The 20,484-nt window shown below is 43.2% G+C and overlaps 1 protein-coding gene across 5 annotated transcripts in view; it reads left to right on the forward strand.

The window, feature by feature from the left end:
* LOC105017552 (MAM domain-containing glycosylphosphatidylinositol anchor protein 2) overlaps positions 1-20,484 on the forward strand; it is a 200,573-nt gene that overhangs the window by 74,714 nt on the left and 105,375 nt on the right. For all 5 annotated transcript variants that reach the window (XM_020056496.2, XM_020056499.2, XM_020056497.2 and 2 more), the window contains exons 2-3: positions 5,823-5,962; positions 16,648-16,822. In XM_020056496.2, the coding sequence (XP_019912055.2) occupies positions 5,823-5,962; positions 16,648-16,822 (315 nt within the window). The remainder of the gene's footprint in view (positions 1-5,822; positions 5,963-16,647; positions 16,823-20,484) is intronic.

A 20,484-nucleotide genomic window follows, 5' to 3' on the forward strand; every position in this document is an offset into this window, starting at 1 on the left:
GTGCCTTTTCAGTCGCAATCCAGCCGAAATTATTTGGGTAAAAGAAACAGTTGAAAAATACCATCTGCTTCGAAACTTTTAACCAAATGTAGATTTGAGTGTGGCTTCCTGTAACCTAGAGATTTTAAACACATTTTCTGCAATTCCATGCCTGTTTCGGTGGCTTCATGTGCACAAACATTGCATCAATTGGAGCCTGATTGTCTAGCTTTTATTTTGATGATAGTAGATTCTCATATTTCGACAGTAGGACCAAGATCCTGTCTACATACTGTCTGTTTGATTGCAGTATTGTACAAGCATCCCGCCTGGACCCCGGCTGCTTTTGGGATCCCCAGGTGTTGGCGAGCGCGCACGGCAGATTGCAATAATGCAGTACTAATAGTGTTATGAATAGAAAAGAGATTACCTATGCACTGTTAGGTGCTCCCAGATATTTAATGTGACTGTGTTTCAACCATCTGTGAATCATCTGTGTTTGCCGCTTATCCATTACTGTTGTCCACCTGTAACGCAACGCGCTAAGAAGTTGTTGTTTTTCAGTACATCCAGTGAATGAAGGGCTTTTATTGCTGTGCACTTTCGTGGCATTATCGAAACCTGCTATCGTATTTCCCCTGTCATTTTCGTTGGTCTGTAGTAGTGACGTCAGCGGACAGAAGCTATTAGTTTCTACAGCGGTGGTCCTTGTTCCTGATAATGGCTCAGGGTGGGATTATAGAGACACAGAGAAAATAGACTTTAAATGGTTATTGTTCCCTTGTACACCATTCTCTCTCTATCCCTCTCTCACTCACTGTGACTCTCCCTTTCTCTCCTTCACTACCTCTCTGTTTCTCTCACTTTCTCTCTGTATCTGTCTCTCTCTCTGTATCTGTCTCACTTTCTCTCTGTATCTGTCTCTCTCTCTGTATTTGTCTCTCTTTCTCTCTATTTCTCAACCCCCCTCTCTCTTGCTCACTCTCAGACACTCCAGCTCTCCCCATGATTCTCATGTGTTGTCTTCCTCAACAAATATGCGCACGCACACACACACACACACACACACACACACTAAGAAGCCCAACAGGGCCAAGAAACAAGTAGAAAATGTTTAATGGCCTTGAGGGGTTGGTCTGAAGACATTAAACTTAGCGTCAACGAACCCCAGCTGTTTGGGCTTTTTTTCACATTCATTTGTTTGTTAAATTTAGAGTCTCTCTTTGCCAAGAGCCCCCCCCACCCTGCCTCTTTCTGGGGCTCTCTGTCTCAGCCAGTCCAGGACTGCGGTGACACGCCGGCTTTTGCCAAATCCCATTAAATCTCTCCATTGGCCGACTATGGATAAAGCTGTCTCCGTCTCCCTTCAGTGGGACTGTGAGGGCCAGGCTGTCTGTCCAGTGGGACCCTGTTCTTCTTCCTCCAATACACATGACATAACATGGATGCGTGCACACACACACACACTCACACTCAGTTACCTACCCCTCGCAGCTGGGTAAGTAATGCCACTATTAAAGATGCATTCTGTGACTTTTGACCACTGGTTTTAAAAGTGGCACTGTTGAGCCAAAATGGGTGGCTGAAAATAGTGTTCTGCATGACAGCGTTTCTGCTGCGATCGTTTCACTGTGGCGCTCCCCCACGGCCACACATTTTCATTTTGAAAGTTAAAGCTGCCCGCGAAAATACAGCTGTAGTGTTCAGCCACACTGGAGGCATGTCACATGAAACGCAAGCAGTCCAGCTCTCTGGTTTGAGGCAAAATGTATTATTTTATCCAGATGCTGTTCACACAAACGTTATGAAGAATGGATTTGATTGTTTTTCATGTTTGTTTTTCATACACAAAGGGGATATCCTAAGGACTATATTAATTTGATGTTTGATAGAGAAAGAAAGGGAAAAAAAGACAATGCCATCTGACAGTTCAGCTTATTTTCAAAACTCTTGGAATGAGTGCATATATTCCCTCAACATTAATGGTTGGATTATGGCTATTCAATAGAAAGAGGATATTTGTCATTTTGCACACAACCTCAATCGAAATTTAGGTTTTGCATCCAAAGGTGATGGGAGCTGCCATGATGACCATCCAGGACTCATTTAGAGATAATTGCCTTGCTCAAGGACAGACTATTTGTTTTTTTTCCTGGCCACAGTATGTAAACAGTATAGTTTAGGTTGGCCTTACTGACAGACCAATGTGTTGAATGGGCTCCTTAGAAGATATATGGCTAAACTAAAGTATACCCCCCACCACCACAGCAACAACTGAGATATGATAATGATTCTGCTTATAGATTATGTAAATGGAAATTACATATTACACATCAAGCTCAAAATGGGAAGTTTAAAAATATATAGTTTGATGTTTGCAAAAGTTCTTGAATGTATTTCATTAAGAAACAACAAATAAAATATTGTCACATATGGGGTTCCATCCTCTTCTGCTCCCCCAGCCCTCCTGCTCCTTCTGCTCCTCTAGTCATCCTACTCCTACTACTCCTCCTGCTCCTCCAGTACCTTCTGCCGCCATGCTCCTATTGCCTTCCAACTCATCCAGTTCCCCTTGCCTCCCTAGTCTTTTTTTTGTTTCAGGTTTTTTCTCTTTATTTTTAGCATATATTTGAAATGAACCCTGACCCTGTTCTGACAGCTTGAGAGACACCTACGCTAAATACTACAGTTAGCCATTCCTGAATTTAATTGGTACTTCACAGGTTTGGTTAAATGTTAGTTAGTCAGTCAACCATACCCAGGTTACATGTTAGTTAGTCAGTCAACTATACATAAGTTATATATTAGTCAGTCAACCATACCCAGGTTACATGTTAGTTAGTCAGTCAACTATACATAAGTTATATATTAGTCAGTCAACCATACATAGGTTACATGTTAGTTAGTCAACCAGTCAGTCAACCATATGTAGGTTACATGTTAGTTAGTCAACCAGTCAGTCAACCATGCATAGGTTATATGTTAGTTAGTCAACCAGTCAGTCAACCATATGTAGGTTACATGTTAGTCAACCAGTCAGTCAACCATATATAGGTTACATGTTAGTTAGTCAACCAGTCAGTCAATCATATGTAGGTTACATGTTAGTCAACCAGTCAGTCAACCATATGTAGGTTACATGTTAGTCAACCAGTCAGTCAACCATATGTAGGTTACATGTTAGTTAGTCAACCAGTCAGTCAACCATATGTAGTTTACATGTTAGTCAACCAGTCAGTCAACCATATGTAGGTTACATGTTAGTTAGTCAACCAGTCAGTCAACCATATGTAGGTTACATGTTAGTCAACCAGTCAGTCAACCATATGTAGGCTACATGTTAGTTAGTCAACCAGTCAGTCAACCATATGTAGGTTACATGTTAGTTAGTCAACCAGTCAGTCAACCATGCATAGGTTACATGTTAGTTAGTCAATCAGTTGGTCAACCAAACATAGGTTACATGTAAGTTAGTCAGCCAGTCAGTCAACCATATGTAGGTTACATGTTAATTAGTCAACCAGTCAGTCAACCATACATAGGTTACATGTTAATTAGTCAGCCAGTCAGTCAACCATACATAGGTTACATGTAAGTTAGTCAGCCAGTCAGTCAACCATATGTAGGTTACATGTTAATTAGTCAACCAGTCAACCATACATAGGTTACATGTAAGTTAGTCAGCCAGTCAGTCAACCATACATAGGTTACATGTTAATTAGTCAGCCAGTCAGTCAACCATACATAGGTTACATGTTAGTTAGTCAACCAATCAGTCAACCATACATAGGTAACATGTTAGTCAGTCAACTATACATAGGTTACACGTTAGTCAGCCAGTCAGTCAACTATTCGTAGGTTACACGTTAGTCAGCCAGTCAGTCAACTATACATAGGTTACACGTAAGTCAGCCAGTCAACTATACATAGGTTACATGTTAGTTAGTAAGTTAGTTTGTCGGTCAGTCAGTCAGTCAGTCATTTGGTTTGTCAGTCTATCTACATTAATAGGCTACATGTTAGTTAGCTAGTGAGTCTGTCAGCCAAGCAAACATACATTAGTTTGTTTTATAGAGTCCCAACTACATAGGTAAGTAGTTTTTATAGATTCCTAGATACAAAGATTAGTATCCATGTATATTTGGTTTGGGATGTGTTGGTTCAGACATCACAGATAGGAGGGAAGGGAGAGTGAGACAGAAAAGAGGGGGAGGGAGAAAGGAAGGGAGTGTGGTTAATCCTACATATGTGTCAAGAATTCTATGCGTGTATGTGTGTGCGTGTGCGCATGTGTGTTTGCTTGCGTCAGTGCTTCTGTGCACCCACTTGTGCGTTTGTGTTAGCTTGGTATTTGTTTATGTACATCATCTTGTGTGCGGATGTGTGTGCGTGTGTGTGTGTTTGTGTGTGTGCATTTGTGTGCTTTTACTGCCTCTATGCGTCTCATTAATTACCCTTGTTTCTCTAGTTTCTGTCTCTGCAGCTCATCTCAGGACTGATAACATGTAGTACAGATACTGGCTTATTGGAGTAAATGGCATTAGCACCATGTTGCCTCGGTGCCCTTGGGTCGTTTCCTAAGCCTCCTTTGTTTTAAGTGGCAGCCGAGTGTGAAGCTTTTCCCTACCCAACTAGAGCTGTTAATCCTCCGTCCCGTCCCCCACCCCCCCCCCCCCCCGGAATACACTGCCTAATGGATAGACCCACTGTAGCCTCTGTCCATGTGGATGACTGGTTAGCATTCCCAGTTAGCGTCAGTCTCAGTGTTAATCAATCTGCGCAACAGTTAGCGGGCAAAATGCTATTTAATGTTGTCAAGCTAACATGCTGTGAAGATGGAGACAGGAGACAGACAGTGAGAGAGCGTGTAGTCGAGCTGTTATGACCACATCATTAGCGTCTAGCGAGTTAACTCGTTAGCGTCAGTATAAGGAGGCACTGCAAATACGATGTATACAAGTACACATTGTCACTGGGGCACATTACCGAATCGTGAAAGTGCCGAGATCCCATGTATTATTGTGAATCTTTGCTTTGTGGTGTGAGTCTCATGAGTATTTGGGAACAACCCTGGTAAACTGCCTTACATGTCCCGGCCTAAACCATTCAGTGTACACACACCACCACCGTATGTGACCTTTCATCGGACTCTAGGTGTTGGTTTCATGCCACCTCATCATTCACGCCCCAGTAGGCCGAGCACGCATCCCCAAGCTTGCCTATCGTCTCTCCCTGGCTGAGCTAGAGAAGACATGGGCCGCTGACCTGACGTCGCCCCCACCTCTGCATGGGCCTTGGATCCCCCCAGGCCTCTCCGTTCTTTCTCACTCTCTTTCTCCCTCTCTCCATTTGGTTGAACCCCAGGTAGCTTCAGTCCTCATCACCATCAGCGTGGCTGTTGTAGCGTAAGGAAGAGAGAAAAATACCTGTGCTGTAATTAGATGAGGATGGACAGCTGTGACAGCTTGTGAGCAAGCGCTGTGAAGTGTCAGTGGGTGGCGAGACTTGCCTGAGAGGGCTAGCTGCGCAATGGTTCTCCAAATGAGTTGCGACTTGAATGTGTTCAAACGGGTGACTTGTCCAGTCGAGTTGATTTACCTAAGTTCTGAAAATCAAAGTTTATTCGTGTCACAGGTAAACCAATGAATTGTATCCAACAAGCCAAGCTGACGCGTATGGAATGAAAATTCTTCTTTCAGTTCTTCAGACAGAAGAATTATACTTACACAAGCAATGATACATTTCGTACTTATACATGCCAAATATGTAAATTATATTGGACATTGCAGTTTTCCTTGTCGTAGCTATTGAGATACATTAACCGTTCTGTTTGTCCTCCGCAGCTCCCCCTACGGTCCGCATCGTACACTCGGGCCATGCGTGCAACGTGGAGGAGGAACGACACACGGAGAGGGTGTACACCATCCGGGAAGGAGAGACTCTAGAACTCACCTGTCTGGTCACGGGACACCCACGGCCACAGGTCAGTGTGCCCGCCAAGCAGTCTGGACGGCCAGTCAGAATGTCACAGCTCCCTCCACTCAAACCCTTTCTTAATATGCCAATACTGGTTTTAGACCAGTCCTGTTCGGAAAGTGTTCGATTTTAAAATGACACGCTGTGATAATTTTGTATAGTACAGGAAAACCTCTCTCTCTGCCTCTCTCTAGCTCATCTATCACCCCCATCAGTATATACTGTATTTGATTCTCTGTCAGCACCCATTACCTCTCACTACACGTTTCCCCACTAAACCGGCTTATACGTTTTATCCCTCAATTATTGCCGTTCCCCATTGTTCTGTGCACCTGAATATTCATAATTGAAAGCTGGCAGATTTAATGAGAAGTGTGAAGACAAAACAGCAACCATGTCTGGCAACTCAAAACCAATAAATAATAAAACCGGGAAATAAGATGTCGACGTTCACCGGGAATAGAGGAGAGGGTTGGCTTCCTGACAAAGACTTGACACTGAATCAAATCAGACAATTATATCAATTTGTGTCAATTTAAAATGTTGACCTGCCGCGTTACACGTGCCCGACAGTGCATCCAATTTGCTTGATTAGTTACATTAAACGGGGAATCTTCGGACGGCGTTATCCGCCATTTCCATTTGTTTGTATTTAATTCCCCGCTGATCGATATGTTCGCCGTTCGTTTGTACACTTCCTGTCCCACTGGTGCGGATGCCGAGGAGCCCATCGATTTTTATATCCGCGTCGAAAAGGTGAGGGGAACTTAATGAGAGGCCGCGACACGCCATTCATCTTCTGCTCTCATCCATGGCCACAACCACTTCTTGTCTCCATCTTGACTTTCTCCTGCTAATTAAAAATTGCGATGAAAGTGTGATGCGAGAGAGAGAGAAAGGGGGGGGTGTTAAGGACAGACTGAGAGAGAAAATGGGAGAGAAAGAGAGAGAAATCAAAAGACTACATGGCATTAGCAGGACAGACTGGATATCCTTTGAAATTGAGTCATTATCCAACGACAGGGTATGAACGGGGGTGCTGTCACCCTGGACTGGGGTGGTGCAGACTGGGTCTCCAGTAGCTCTGAGGTGTGCACGGACTTTTCGGAGGGTGGTTGGTTCTATTGGACTGGTTTCAGGGCCGTTTGTAAAACAAACGTGTCTGCCTTAATCAACTAGAACGTTTTAAGTTGATAATGATGGTTCATCTTTTCATTCAAATTAAAAATTAATTTTCAGAGCTAGTTCATAATCTTAGCCTGTGCTTATTTTCTTCATCTTTTTCTTCTCTTTCTCTAAGTTCTGTCATTTCTCTAACTGCATGCTAATTTGACTATTTCAATGTTCCTCCTCCAAGAGAGAAGCAGATCTGTGTCCCTGAGTATGCAATTACTCTTTACCAAAGGTTATCTGCAGTTTTCAGAAAAGATTGCAAAAGTTTTAATTAGGAGGAAGGGGAACCTTCAGTATGTAAAGCAATTGTAATTAATTATTTTTAATAACTAATGGTGCATGTGTGTTAGGTTAAAAGCAAAACGAACTATTTCTGCTATATGAAAAGTATACAGACACTAAAGTATTCTTATCTTCCGGAAGTTAGCAGTGCTAATGAAAGGCAACTTACTGTTAACTGACATGAAAATGTAATGAAGTCTATGTGGAATTTAATCCACAGCACCATTAATAATGTTGTTTACAAAGTCACTGATCCATATGGACTTCACAGGACAGTGATGGGAAGCTACAGATGCAGCATCTTAATTTGATTTTATTATCATATTGCAAAGATTTACCATACCTGCAAGAAATGCTAATTTGTTACGTATTTGGGATTTAAAAGTTTTCCGATCTCTGTAACTTCCACGCAAAAATGTAATTTACATAACAATTTAGAATTCCTGTTTCTGCTGAATAATTTTTCCGCATTCTTAAACTGGCTCAAATGAATACACTTCATAGATTTTCTACTGTATGATATCATGTCAAATGTTTTTACAAATTCCCTCCATATTATAGCATAAATACAAAGACGACATGTCCCTTGTGTCCGAAAGACCTGTGTTCTGGTCAATGGTCTTACTGAAACAGACGGAAGCGTGCAGAGCCAATTGTGACAACCGAAAATGGGCCATTGTTGGCAAGTTCACCAGCGATTAATTCTTTTCATGTCTATCAATATGCAACATTTTAAATTACCCACAATTCCCTCAGGCACTACCACTGATGGAGGCTCGGGCTCCAACCAGGCGGCAGCTTTTTCTCAGTGTGGCCCTCCCCGTCCTGTCCTGCCTTCACATCAAGAAAATAAAGACGTCAAATAATAAAACACACACGCGCGCACACACACACACACACACCATCCTTAACTTTTTCTCTTCAAGTCCATTTATTTGTCAGATGAATGTATGTCCCTGTCACTCTGTACTTGCAGTATGGTATTTACTACATGACACTGCTCAGCTTGCTATTATGAAATGCCCCTGAGTTTTGGACCTGTTGGAAGGCAGTCAGGCAGGATCTTCACTAACGCAGGTAAAAGCTTCAGGTTCCTTACTGGGGGTCAGATAGTAATGTGAAGTACTTGTAAGCCCGGGCTCAAGGGGAAAAGAGATGTATAGTGTATAGACACTGCTTGAAGCCAGAAGTTTTGATTAAAATCTCAGTGGAGGCCAGTCTAGTACTTTAGTCTCTCTTACCCCCTTCATCTTTGTTTCTCCCTCTGTCCTATCTCTATCTGCATCTCTCACTCTCTGTCCTATCTCTCACTTTCTCTCTCACTCTCTCTCCTATCTCTATCTCCATCTCTCTCTCACTCTGTTATATCTATTACTTTCTCTTTCACTCTCTGTCCTATCTCTATGTCCATCTCTCTCACTCACTCTCTGTCCTATTTCCATCTCTCTCTCTCACTTTCTCTCTCTCTCACTCTATGTGTTCTATTATCAAGTCAATTCCAATTTAAAGGGCTTTAACATCATAGGACACATGTTTACATTACCAAAACAAATGGAGAATTAGAAAGTTAGAATAGATAATAAATAACAAAAGTAGAACTGAGGCTGTACATAGTAAAGGTTTTTGCCGGACCGCGTAAGCGGAGCCGGCCAGGAAGAATGTTGTTAAATAGCAAACCTTGTTAAATAGCAAACTGCGTTTGAATCTCATCCCAGTATTCTGCATTAGGATTTCTTCCGGATAGACAAAAACTTTGCTGGCTACAACCTTCAGTAGCTATGTTATAATAAGCCTAAAATAAAACAAATTCCTGTTATATTGCGACTATTTCTGGTGGGTTTTCAAGTATGCATCCATGCATACTTTTTCTGTGAAAGTAGATAAAAACGTTGCTGGTTATAACCTTCAGTAGCCACGTTATAGTAAGAATAAACTAAAACTGTTTATGGTTATATTGCAACTACAGTGAAGGAAAAAAGTATTTGATCTCCTGCAGATTTTGTATGTTTTCCCACTGACAAAGAAATTATCAGTCTATAATTTTAATGGTAGGTTTATTTGAACAGTGAGAGACAAAATAACAAAAAAATTCAGAAAAATGCATGTCAAAAATGTTATACATTTATTTGCATTTTAATGAATGAAATAAGTATTCGACCCCTCTGCAAAACATGACTTAGTATTTGGTGGCAAAACCCTTGTTGGTAATCACAGAGGTCAGACGTTTTCCTGGTGGGTTTGCACACATCTCAGGAGGGATTTTGTCCCACTCCTCTTTGCCGATCTTCTCCAAGTCATTAAGGTTTTGAGGTTGATGCTTGGCAACTTGAAACTTAGGCTCCCTCCACAGATTTTCTATGGGATTAAGGTCTGGAGACTGGCTAAGACACTCCAGGACCTTAATGTGCTTCTTCTTGAGCCACTCCTTTGTTGCCTTGGCTGTGTGGTTTGGGTCATTGTCATGCTGGAATACCCATCCATGACCCATTTTCAATGCCCTGGCTGAGGGAAGGAGGTTTTCACTCAAGACTGAACGGTACATGTCCCCCTCCATCGTCCCTTTCATGCGGTGAAGTTGTCATGTCCCCTTAGCAGAAAAACACCCCCAAAGCATGATGTTTCCACCTACATGTTTGACGGGGGGGATGGTGTTCTTGGGGTCATAGGCAGCATTCCTCCTCCTCCAAACACGGGAAGTTGAGTTGATTTGGTCTTGTAGCCCATTCCAGCCTTGTGTAGGTCTACAATCTTGTCCCTGACATCCTTGGACAGCACTCCCCTTAAGAGTGTGCTCCTAATCTCAGCTCGTTACCTGCATAAAAGACACCTGGGAGCCAGAAATCATTCTGATTGAGAGCGGATACAATTTTTATTTCACTCATTAAAATGCAAATCAATTTATAACATTTTTGACAATGCGTTTTTCTGGATTTTTTTGTTGTTATTCTGTCTCTCACTGTTCAAATAAACATGTCATTAAAATTATAGACTGATCATTTATTTTTCAGTGGGCAAATGTACAGAATCAGCAGAGGATCAAACACTTTTTTCCCTCACTGTATTTCTGCTGGGTTTTCAAGTACGCATCCATGCATAATTTTTCTAGATAACAAAAGAGTAGGGGTTTCCACGATTCTCTTGTCTTTTCACTTGACGAAAAAGTCAGTTATCGTCACCTATATTGATAGTTATTGTATCAATGTCATTCACGAATGATAGAAAAACTTTGTTGTGCCATGAAATGAAATAGCTTTGGCAGTGTAAAGTTCATTTTCATTCTCATTAGCGATTGCTATATGTTTATGACTATTTCAATTAGTATGTTAGTAGATACTAGTAAGTATATTACTGGCTAATAAGCTGTTAAAACAGCCAGTGGCATACAGCCATACAGTTCATAGATGCTATTATTGCTGGAAGTAAACCTAATAAGAAACGTTAGTCAGTTTAACACAAAGCTTAATAGAGATTAGCGAAATGCTCAAATGTGTATCTCCGTGGCGTAGTGGTTAAAGACACATCCTCTCACATGGGAGACCCTGTTCGAATCCAGGGAGCATTCATCACTTTTAATTGCGTGCCGGCTGAACCATGCTTGCTATTCCTTTTATCAGGGTCAGTCACAATGGTCAAGCTCTTTCTCTGTCTCTCTCCCACTGTACTCTCAATTCAGTTCACTTAAATCAACTCTCACTGTCTCTCTTTCCCTGTTTGTCTCTCTTACTCTTCTTACTCTTTCTTTTTCACTTGATTTCAATTCAAAAGATGAGTTGGATTTATTGGCAAATGAAGTATTTAGAAATGAACAAGTAACATTAGGGCGTCTAGGTGGCCTAGTGGTTAGGGCATCAAAATTCTGTCTGAACGCTTCCTCATTCTAATCCCCCGGCCGCCAAGGGAAACACTATGTTGTTCTGTCCCTGAGCAAGGCAGTTGACCTGAATTGGTTCTTCCCTGTATGTAACCTTCCCCTCAGTGGTGTAAATATGAACTCGTTATTAATCAGCTTGCCTGGTAAATAATGATAAAATAAAGATTAAAAACACTGGCATTTGCAAGAAGTAAGAGAAAGATAGACATTCAAATTTAGAAAGTGTGTACAAAATAAATGCAAACAATAAGTCTATCTGTCCAGCCCTGTACAGACTGCTGACTTCAGTATCTGTCTAAGGTTTTCCTTTTGTTTCAAACAATGATTCCCTTATGTTGTCATGTTTTTGAGAGGGACACAAGAAATGTATCTCAGTTTCTACCTCATCTATTTCTCTCTGTCTGTCTGTCTCACTGTCGGCCTGTCTAAGGTTCTCATAGTACTCTATAGATCGAATATAATGGAACATTCCAGTGGCCTTCCTTTCCACTGCTACGGTTCAGATATTTTTAGATGTACTCTTCAACAGAAATGGCCTTCTGAGAAATAAAGGACACGGGTGCGGACAGCTAAAGTAATGTTAGATGGAACATGCGGTGGAACATGATTAGAACATTGTACTTGTTGACAACCTCTCTCAGACAACATGTTGGCTTTTATTGCAAAATAAAAGGGCCCCCTATTCTCTATGAAGTGCACCCTTTGACCACAGCACTCATCAGAAATATTTTTACAATCCCATATTCAGGACCATGTTCAGTGTTTGTTCAGCATGATATTGGGTATCAACACCCAGAGCATCAGTTTCAGTTGCTCCTGTGAGGAATACATCTTAGAAGGCCTTACTATCAGAAAAAAGACAAAGTAACTCATGTACTCTAAAGCAGAGTTTTTCAACTCCAAGCTTAGGGACACTAAGTACTCCCAGTTTTCTGCTGTGTCTTGTAGTTAATTGCATTTACCAGCTATCCCAGGTCTAAATCAGTGCCTGATTAGAGGGTTGGAATGAAAACCAGCAGTACTTTGGGTCCAGACGCCTGGAGTTGACAACCACTGATCTGAAGAGATTCATGATATTCATTTTCAGTTTATTAATTATGCACAACGTTCTTTTTGGCAGCAATACAAATAGCTGCTTTGCCCAGAGGAATCAAACTTATGTCAGAGACTTAAGTCAAAATTAGGAACTGAATGCGCTTGGGAAGACACATCTTGACATCGACCATTAACGAATCAGCTTGGAGTTGCTGCAGGGTCTTAATCACAAATTGGATAGCATTTTTTAAAATATTTTCTATATTGATGGATAACATTATGGTTTGTAGAAGGAATTAAAAATTATACTGATGGAAATCCTGAAAATGCTACTTTTGGGGTTTACCAAATCAATCCAATCTATGAGAACAATATTAGGTTTTGGTCTAGATTCAACTGTTTTCCCACAGCACCTGTAAGATAATGGATGGAACAATGGAGCAACAAGCCAGGGGCCACTGGGACATGTGACTCTCATGAAAGAGCCTTACTTTTCTCTTCACTGTGGAATAGTGACCAGAGCTCCAGTCTGCCACCACTGTACAAACTGTGTCTGAGAGCACTGTCTGACAATACGCCAGCTACACTCATGAGCAAACACACTCGCCCGCACGCGCGCGCACGCACGCACGCGCTCACACCAGCTACACCACAAAGCAGACACCCCAAAAAACCCATTTTTGTTTCAATTATGTGCTGGCTCAAGTTCAGACAGGTAGGGGAGAGGGTCAGGGGATATGAATTAGCTGGAAACAGCTATGAGCTTCTAGCAGGCTATAGCGTCAGCGCCAGGGGGCCAAAGGCCGTGGAAAAATATGATGTAGCTCCTGTTGAGGTGCTGTCGATTGGGTTCTGGAGTGGAGACTGTGGCTATAGCTGCCCACATATTATTCTGTGCGGTATACCGATGGAAGTGTACAGCGGCCCTGTGGAGCTCAGCTGGAAGAGCACAGCACTGAAAACGCAAGGATTGTGTTGGTTCAATTCCCGTGCGCGGGGGGGGGGGGGGGGGGGTCAGTGCGTATAACATTTCAGGACATGCATTCACTGCTGTATGTCTTTCCAGATAAGTGACTGCTGAAATTCTTTGAATGTAAAAACGTCGGTGCTGTAGAACATGCTGCACTTCATCCGGGGGGTTAGCCTGGTCTCCCTGGGCGATGCTACAGAGGCCTGTGAATTATCGCTGGCTGACGGCTTTGCAGAGCAACCTCCACTTCGGTATGTGCGTGGCATAGTGTCTGTGTAGTCTTTGCTGTTTGACATTCCGATATTTCACCCTCCATGAAACTGTATCGCTTGGTTGGTTGGATGGTTTGATAGTTCGTCTCTCGTGGTTTTTACGACTTGATACCTGTTGATTCTGCGGCTGTGTGTTTTCTGATTCAGATCTAGGAGTCGTAGTTGAAACGAACAGTATTCCCAGTGTGCAGTAAACATGGAAATAAAAGACCTATTTTTCGCCGTCTTGAAACGACTATGGGAAATCCTGTTTCTCTCTTTATCCCCAGACTGCCTTTGATAGGACGCCACGTCTGTTTTTCTCTGGGCTCTGTCTTACTGGGCCACTCTTGGTTGCACAGACCTCATCTGACCCCCTTCCCACGGACCCCCCTCCAGAGCTTAAAGATGGCGAGCAATTAGAAACCATTCCACTGTTAGGACGAAAAGGCTGGCACAATGTGGCAGTGTGGGAGATTTACTGAGGGCGCGTGTTCCGGCATATGATACCACACATCACAACAGCCATTATAGCCGCTGTACATAACAATTAGCTCAGGCTGTCACTATGTGCTGTCCAGCACTGCAGGGAGTTAGTAAAGGAACCTTCCACACGAGCGAATGCTGATCTTTGTTTCAGAATGTCAACTTGACTGACTGACTGACTGGGAGAATAGCTTTATCGCTGTAATTACTTTCCCTCTAAGTTTCTTTCCCGTCCAGAAACAAAACAGTTTTGTGTTTTCTACTGCTGCGTTTTTATGGTGGAGATGGAACAGTTGACCTCGTGACCTCCCGGTCTCTCTGATTTGTAGTCGGAAAGAATGGTTCTCGGAGGACAGAGCCATTTCACACCCGCGTGACCTTTTGAACTGTACTCTCAAGTTATGGAAATAAAATGTAAACCAGACTTGGGCTTATTTGTAATGGTATTAGCGTCTTGACCCACAAAACAAGCACTGGAACAGTATACAGACATTGGCGTGTATAGAATGATGATTTAGAGCGGTTTGGCCTTAGACTTTGCTCTGTCTCAGTTAACCCTTAGCCCTTAACCCAGACACTACCCATAGCACATTATTCTAAAGAACTACATGTAGATACGCAAATTTTAATCCAAGTATGCCAGAGGGCCAGACTGAATAACACGTATTATAATGTGAATACTCATTCACTCCTCTCAGATCTAAAGTGTTTGTCTTAGGGCTTGAATAAAAGAGAGAAGTGGGTCAAACTTTACTCTCTGGCGTACTCTCCCAGAATCCCCCGGTGGGTACACATATCACCTCCTCAAACATAAGTTCTCCATCACCCAGACGAAAGGAGGCATGGAGAGTAGTGCAAAATGGTTGCTCCAGGAATACCTTCCAAAGCCTCCCATCACTCAGAAACTGTGGTCTACCGCCATGTGAAACAAAACAGCAGCACTTTCCACTTTGAAAACCAAGAAGGTTATTTGAATACCTGCTTCTTAGTGTCCTTCGAACAAAACGGTTATTGATATTGGTGCTTTGCGAGAACTCTAAAGCCCTCTATTCAAAAGGCAGAGGGGAGGAAACGAAGGCGAGGATCTAAGCTGGTGGAATATTGAATTCTGCTGAAGTCGTCATAAGCGAGCTCCGTCTCTTTGTCTCTTTGTGTTCAGAAGATGGTGGGATCTGGAGAAGTGGTGGAGCGGAAGTAAAAATGGATAGCGGAATATGTATTTAGAGAGAAAACTTGGCTTGATCCTATTTATGCACATAACTTATTTAACTTGTGAGGAGAGGTTCTTTTGATGAACTCACGCTGTCCCTTAGTGGAATAATAGGGGACAAATGTACTCGAAGGCTTCACCATTGATTTCTGGCTACAGTTTGAGGTTTTATTATTTTTTGGTTCAGTCTTTTCTCTTTCTCTATCTACTTTGCTCATTTTCAAACAAACCGAGCCAATTGAAGGCTTTTTGTACCCCACCTTTCCAAAGCAGTGAAATCGCTTCTTTCTCTCTGCGTCTAGCCACTGCCTGGTATGAAAAACACCCACGCGCACAGAAAAGTGGGTGATTACGATACGATATGTTGCGCGGACTCTCTGTCTCTCTCCTAGTATTTCTGTGTTTCTCATACTCTTTCATCCCTCTCTCGCTCTGTCTGTTTATCTCTCTTCTTTCTGTTCATCTCCATCTCTCTCCACTCTCTCCTTCTCCGTCTGTCTGTCTGTCACTAAAATGACGGAAAAGGTCCCTTTGACTGCAGCCGTAGCTGAGGGTGAAAGCTGAGCCTGGGATAAACCCACATCCAATACAACAGAAGAGCTATCTCTCCGACACCACCCAATCCCCCGCCTATTACCCTCCGTTGATAATATCCTCATTCCATCCGATTTTATCTCCATCAAATAGGGTGCTATCAGTCACCAATATGATGCCATCGCTAGCCAACACGGTGATAGTGAGGAAATGCAAGGCCATGCTGTGTGTGTGTGTGTGTCTGTGTGTTTGCTTAGCAAAGCCTGTCTATCTGTAGTCTAATCCAGGAGTTTATGAAGAGAGATGAATTAGCCCGCGTGTTCAGTGGTTCTCTGACAGCCTTGTGGCATTGACCTGCAACACCAATCCAGGATTTAATATGGATTGGGTGGGGAGAGAGAGACAGACAGAGGGAGAGAGGACTGGTCAATTACACTTCCGAGTAGCAGACAAGAGGATCAGAATGACGTCCAGCGGACTAGCGGTTACTGCCGTTAGTGAAAGGCAGAGAAGCTGGAGGTGAGGGTCTCATCGATAAATACATCCGATCTCTTTTGAGGACGATAAGATTCAGACACGATGTGTTAGGTGATAAGGTGTGGTTGTAATGAGTAGATGAAATGGATTAGAGTAGAGCATCACTTTTCCAGGTCTTAATGGAGGTTAACAACGCCCTGTTACCTGGTGAAAACCAAAATGTCTCCCAAACGTTGTTTCTTTTCAGGAAACGGCAACATTCTTCTCGTTGCTATTTCTTTTTTTTTACATTAGGTTCTTATGTTCTTATACCCTTTAACATTTGAATCAATCCATCGGTGGTTTTAAAAGAAGCCAAGGTTTCATGTCTCACCAACCACCTGTTCTGTTGTTCTGTGCCCAGATCCGGTGGACAAAGACAGCAGGCAGCGTGTCGGACCGCTTCCAGGACTCGAGCGTGTTCAATGACACACTGCACATCTCGAAGATCCAGAGACACCAGGGGGGGCGATACTACTGCAAGGCTGAGAACGGCCTGGGCTCCCCTGCCATCAAGTCCATACGGGTGGACGTCTACTGTAAGTACCGCCGATGGCAAGTTACGCTTGTCGCTTCGTTGTTCTTCCCGGCGCAATCACATCCCATTCAGCTCTCCGCCTCATTTCAACCACGGGTTAATGATGCCCTTTTAAGATGTTTTTTAATTTTTTATTCCAATGTGTAGAAAGGTTTGTTGCGCAATTCCATGAAACGTTGGTCGTTGATAAATATGGTGATACGCAGACACAGGCTCTCCGTCAATCCCGGTCGTTGATTAAAAAGCTGCTCCGGTGGCAAGCGTTTCCGTGCGCTCGTGCTCTGGTTTCCTTCCGGACCTCATTAACCGGGAGAGTCCGCGGCCATCCGTCAAACTGAACGCCGATACGCTGTTGGTTTTATTGTGCCGTTTTGGCGCACTTCCGTCCTTTCGAGGGCTGTTTCGCCTCACCAACATGAACGTTCTCGCTTATTTGCGCCGTATTGGAGGTGTTAACAGGTGAGGTGACCATGTATGTAAGCTAAACAACAGCCTTTCGGGGGCACGTTTGTTAATGCCGTCAGTTATCACCTCTAATTCGGTGCAAAAACTCAATACGAACCCGTTTCGCGGTTCACCTTTTTTCAACACTGCGGCCGTTCGAATCGGGACTCTAGCTATACATCCTCTCTGTGTGGGAGGAAACGTGCAGTGGACAGCCATGTGAACAGCATTACCCAGTTAGCTTCCAGTCTAGTGAACCTAGCCATTTGTGATAGTGAGGTCTGATTGGAGATGTCTAGGCCATCCACTTCATCTCCAACCCATCTCCTCAGAGGCGCAGTTAAATGGAGGACGGTCGCTCTAATCTGAACCCTAAACAAGAAATCGTCATCTGGCTCCCAGACACACAGAACCTCCCCGGACCCACCATTCCGTGATGGGAGCACTTAAAACCGACACATTCCCTTCCATGACTTAATTGCCGGTGGTAAACCTTTTCGCCCGGGTTCTTCTTTTCTTCCGCCACGCTCTCTCTGGCAGAACACAGCGCTGCCCACTGTTGTTACCTCCGTCCCTCCTCCCAGCCCGCCGGATCGTCAGTCCCCGCACCCTCATCCACCCCCAGCCTTCCCTCTTCTCTCCTTGGCCCGGCAGGGGTTAACAAAGGCAGAGGAACCGTTTTCATCCGACATCTAAAGCCTCCCCGCCGTCTGCCAGTCACTCCTGTCAGTCTTCCACGGTGCGCCCCGGTCTGTCTTTGTGACTGGTGGTTTAGCTGCGCCACGGCCCGAGCTCTTCCTCTGCTCCCTCTCTACTTCCCTCTCTAATCTCCCTTACTGCTATCTGTCTCTGTCTGCCTCTCCTTCTTTCTTACACAACCCCTCTCTCCTCTTACTCGTTCTCCTTTCCTTTCTGCCTCTCTCTCCCCCCTTTCTGCCTCCCTCTCCCTCTCTGTTTCCCTCCTTGTCAGCTCCTGGTCCCTGGGTGTCCATGTGGCTTTCTGCTCTTGTACCTGTTTATTAGTTCTGACGCGAGCAGGGGCTGTGGAATACGAGAGGGTTAGAAAGACTGGCACTTGGAGGAAGGTTGGAGAAAAAGTGTCTCTCTCTCTCGCAGCTAGTCTCCTTCCCTTCTTCTCCACTGAACGGCCATATTGGCATTGAAGTGGATTTCTGGAGGACTTTTGGTTTTTCCTGTTCACTCCTTCCACACTGTTAACTGTAAACTATGGAGACAAAACATCCTCTGACAGTGACTAACATCCCTTTGTCACTGTTATAGCTTGAGAACAGGATGATGAACAGGATTGACCGGCGGCCATTTTGAGACCTCTGGGTCTCACAATTGCATTGTTTACAGTTTAATGGAGCGTGAATGCTGAATGGGCATCGTGGGATTGAAGCTGAGACTACCAGACAGCCCAGCTGTGACATCCAGACCATCATTCAACTAATGACATCATCCTCTCCAGTTACTTGGCTCCCTGTCCAATGAGGTCCCGCGTTTTGTTTTCCAGAAGATAAACTCCATCCATTGGAAGGGGATGTGGAGGGACCGGTGCATAAGTCCACATTTCAAGCCTGTAATCTTATCCTGACATTAGCAATGAAAACACAAGAATGTTTGAACTAATTACAAGCTAATTTTATACAAGCTAAATATTCACGTTTTATTTCCTTCACAACACCAGAACTTCACTTTTAGAGAAATATTACGAGTATGTTTTACAAAGGGAATTGTGATAAATACAGTAACTACATGTTTAATGAGGAAATTCTTCATTTGTTACAGCTATATTTTTATTCATCTGAAGATAAAATATTAGCATCCGACATTTTAGTAATTTAGCAGATGTTCTTTTCTAGAGGGACTTACAGTTAATAAAGGCGTCTTGCAATAGCTTCGATATGGATATAGCATATCTCATGTCATACGCAGCATACAGAGTTACAATGGATTGGTATCGACTTTCCATGACCTGCATACATTTGCAAGGATTCTGTAAATATTTGCAACCATAGAGGTGCATAGCCCTAAATCCTAACTCATATCGTAGTATCCTCAAATCAGCATTTTATATTATTTAAACAGTGACAGTGTTAACAGTTCTAGCCTGTAGATGCCTTTGTCTCTGGCCTTGTAGTGCATGCACACTTCATTAGCTGAATGTTGTGTTGCACATCCAGCAGAAACACGCTGGATTGCTCCAGTGAAATGTTATAGCTGTCCCCTGAGGGTGAGTTTAATTGATGGGCCTCTTTTGCAGCTCCTGCTATTTTTAGTGCTTTGCAGCCTTGATTTTTAATTAGCATTACAATTGCTGTTTGGCCGCCAGGGCTCGACAACAACACCTTGAAAAATTGTGTTGACTGTCTGTTTTTCAGATGTTGTACGGGTGTGACGGGACTTTAGTTTGGGTGGGAATTTAGGAAGGCGTGCATTTGAATGTGAATTTCAATGGTGTGTTTTTGCATATGATGTTTCGGCGGTCTACGGTGAAGTATTTCCAGAAAACTTTTGTGGCTTTTCCTTCCTAGTCTTTCAGAAAGCAGAGGGTTTATTTAGCAAATTCTGTCAGATTTATTTTCATTTGACATGTTAGTCAGGGTTCCCAAACTTTTTCCCCCAGGGCCGTCCTTTTCAGCATGTGAAAAAGTCACAATTCTTTAACTCTTTCGACTTTAGAAAGTGGTTGCTCAGCTTCTGTCCTGGAGGCAAACCAAAGATATTCCCACATGCATCTGAGTCCCCTCTTCCTCTGGCAATGTTTCAGCTATTTTGCAACAATAATGTTTGAATTTTTTTTTAACACATATCCAAATCATTACAGTTATTTCAGTATTCTTGAGAGCGAGAGATAGAGCTAAATGTAGGATAATCCGGGACGTATTGCCCAAGTCACTCCGCTCACATGACAATCCATCTGAAATCTACTTCAATATCAAGAGTCCCAATTAACAAAGGAATCTTTGGTTTAGAAAACAACTAGATGACAACCGATTTCATCACAATGAAAAGAGCAGTGCCCCCCCCCCCCCACCCCAACGACCTGCTGCTCACTCTCATTTTTATTGGAATTCAGATTAGTGGGGAATCAGGACAGTAAAAAATAAGTTGTTGCCTTTTAACGTGTTGGTCCATAGAAAGGCAAGCAGGGATAGATGTCCTCTCACACGTTAATAAAGAACTTCCTAAAGTCTCTCCATTGATCGATTGGTA

The sequence above is a fragment of the Esox lucius genome, chromosome 18 (genome assembly GCF_011004845.1).
Source record: "Esox lucius isolate fEsoLuc1 chromosome 18, fEsoLuc1.pri, whole genome shotgun sequence".
Taxonomy (NCBI): domain Eukaryota; kingdom Metazoa; phylum Chordata; class Actinopteri; order Esociformes; family Esocidae; genus Esox; species Esox lucius.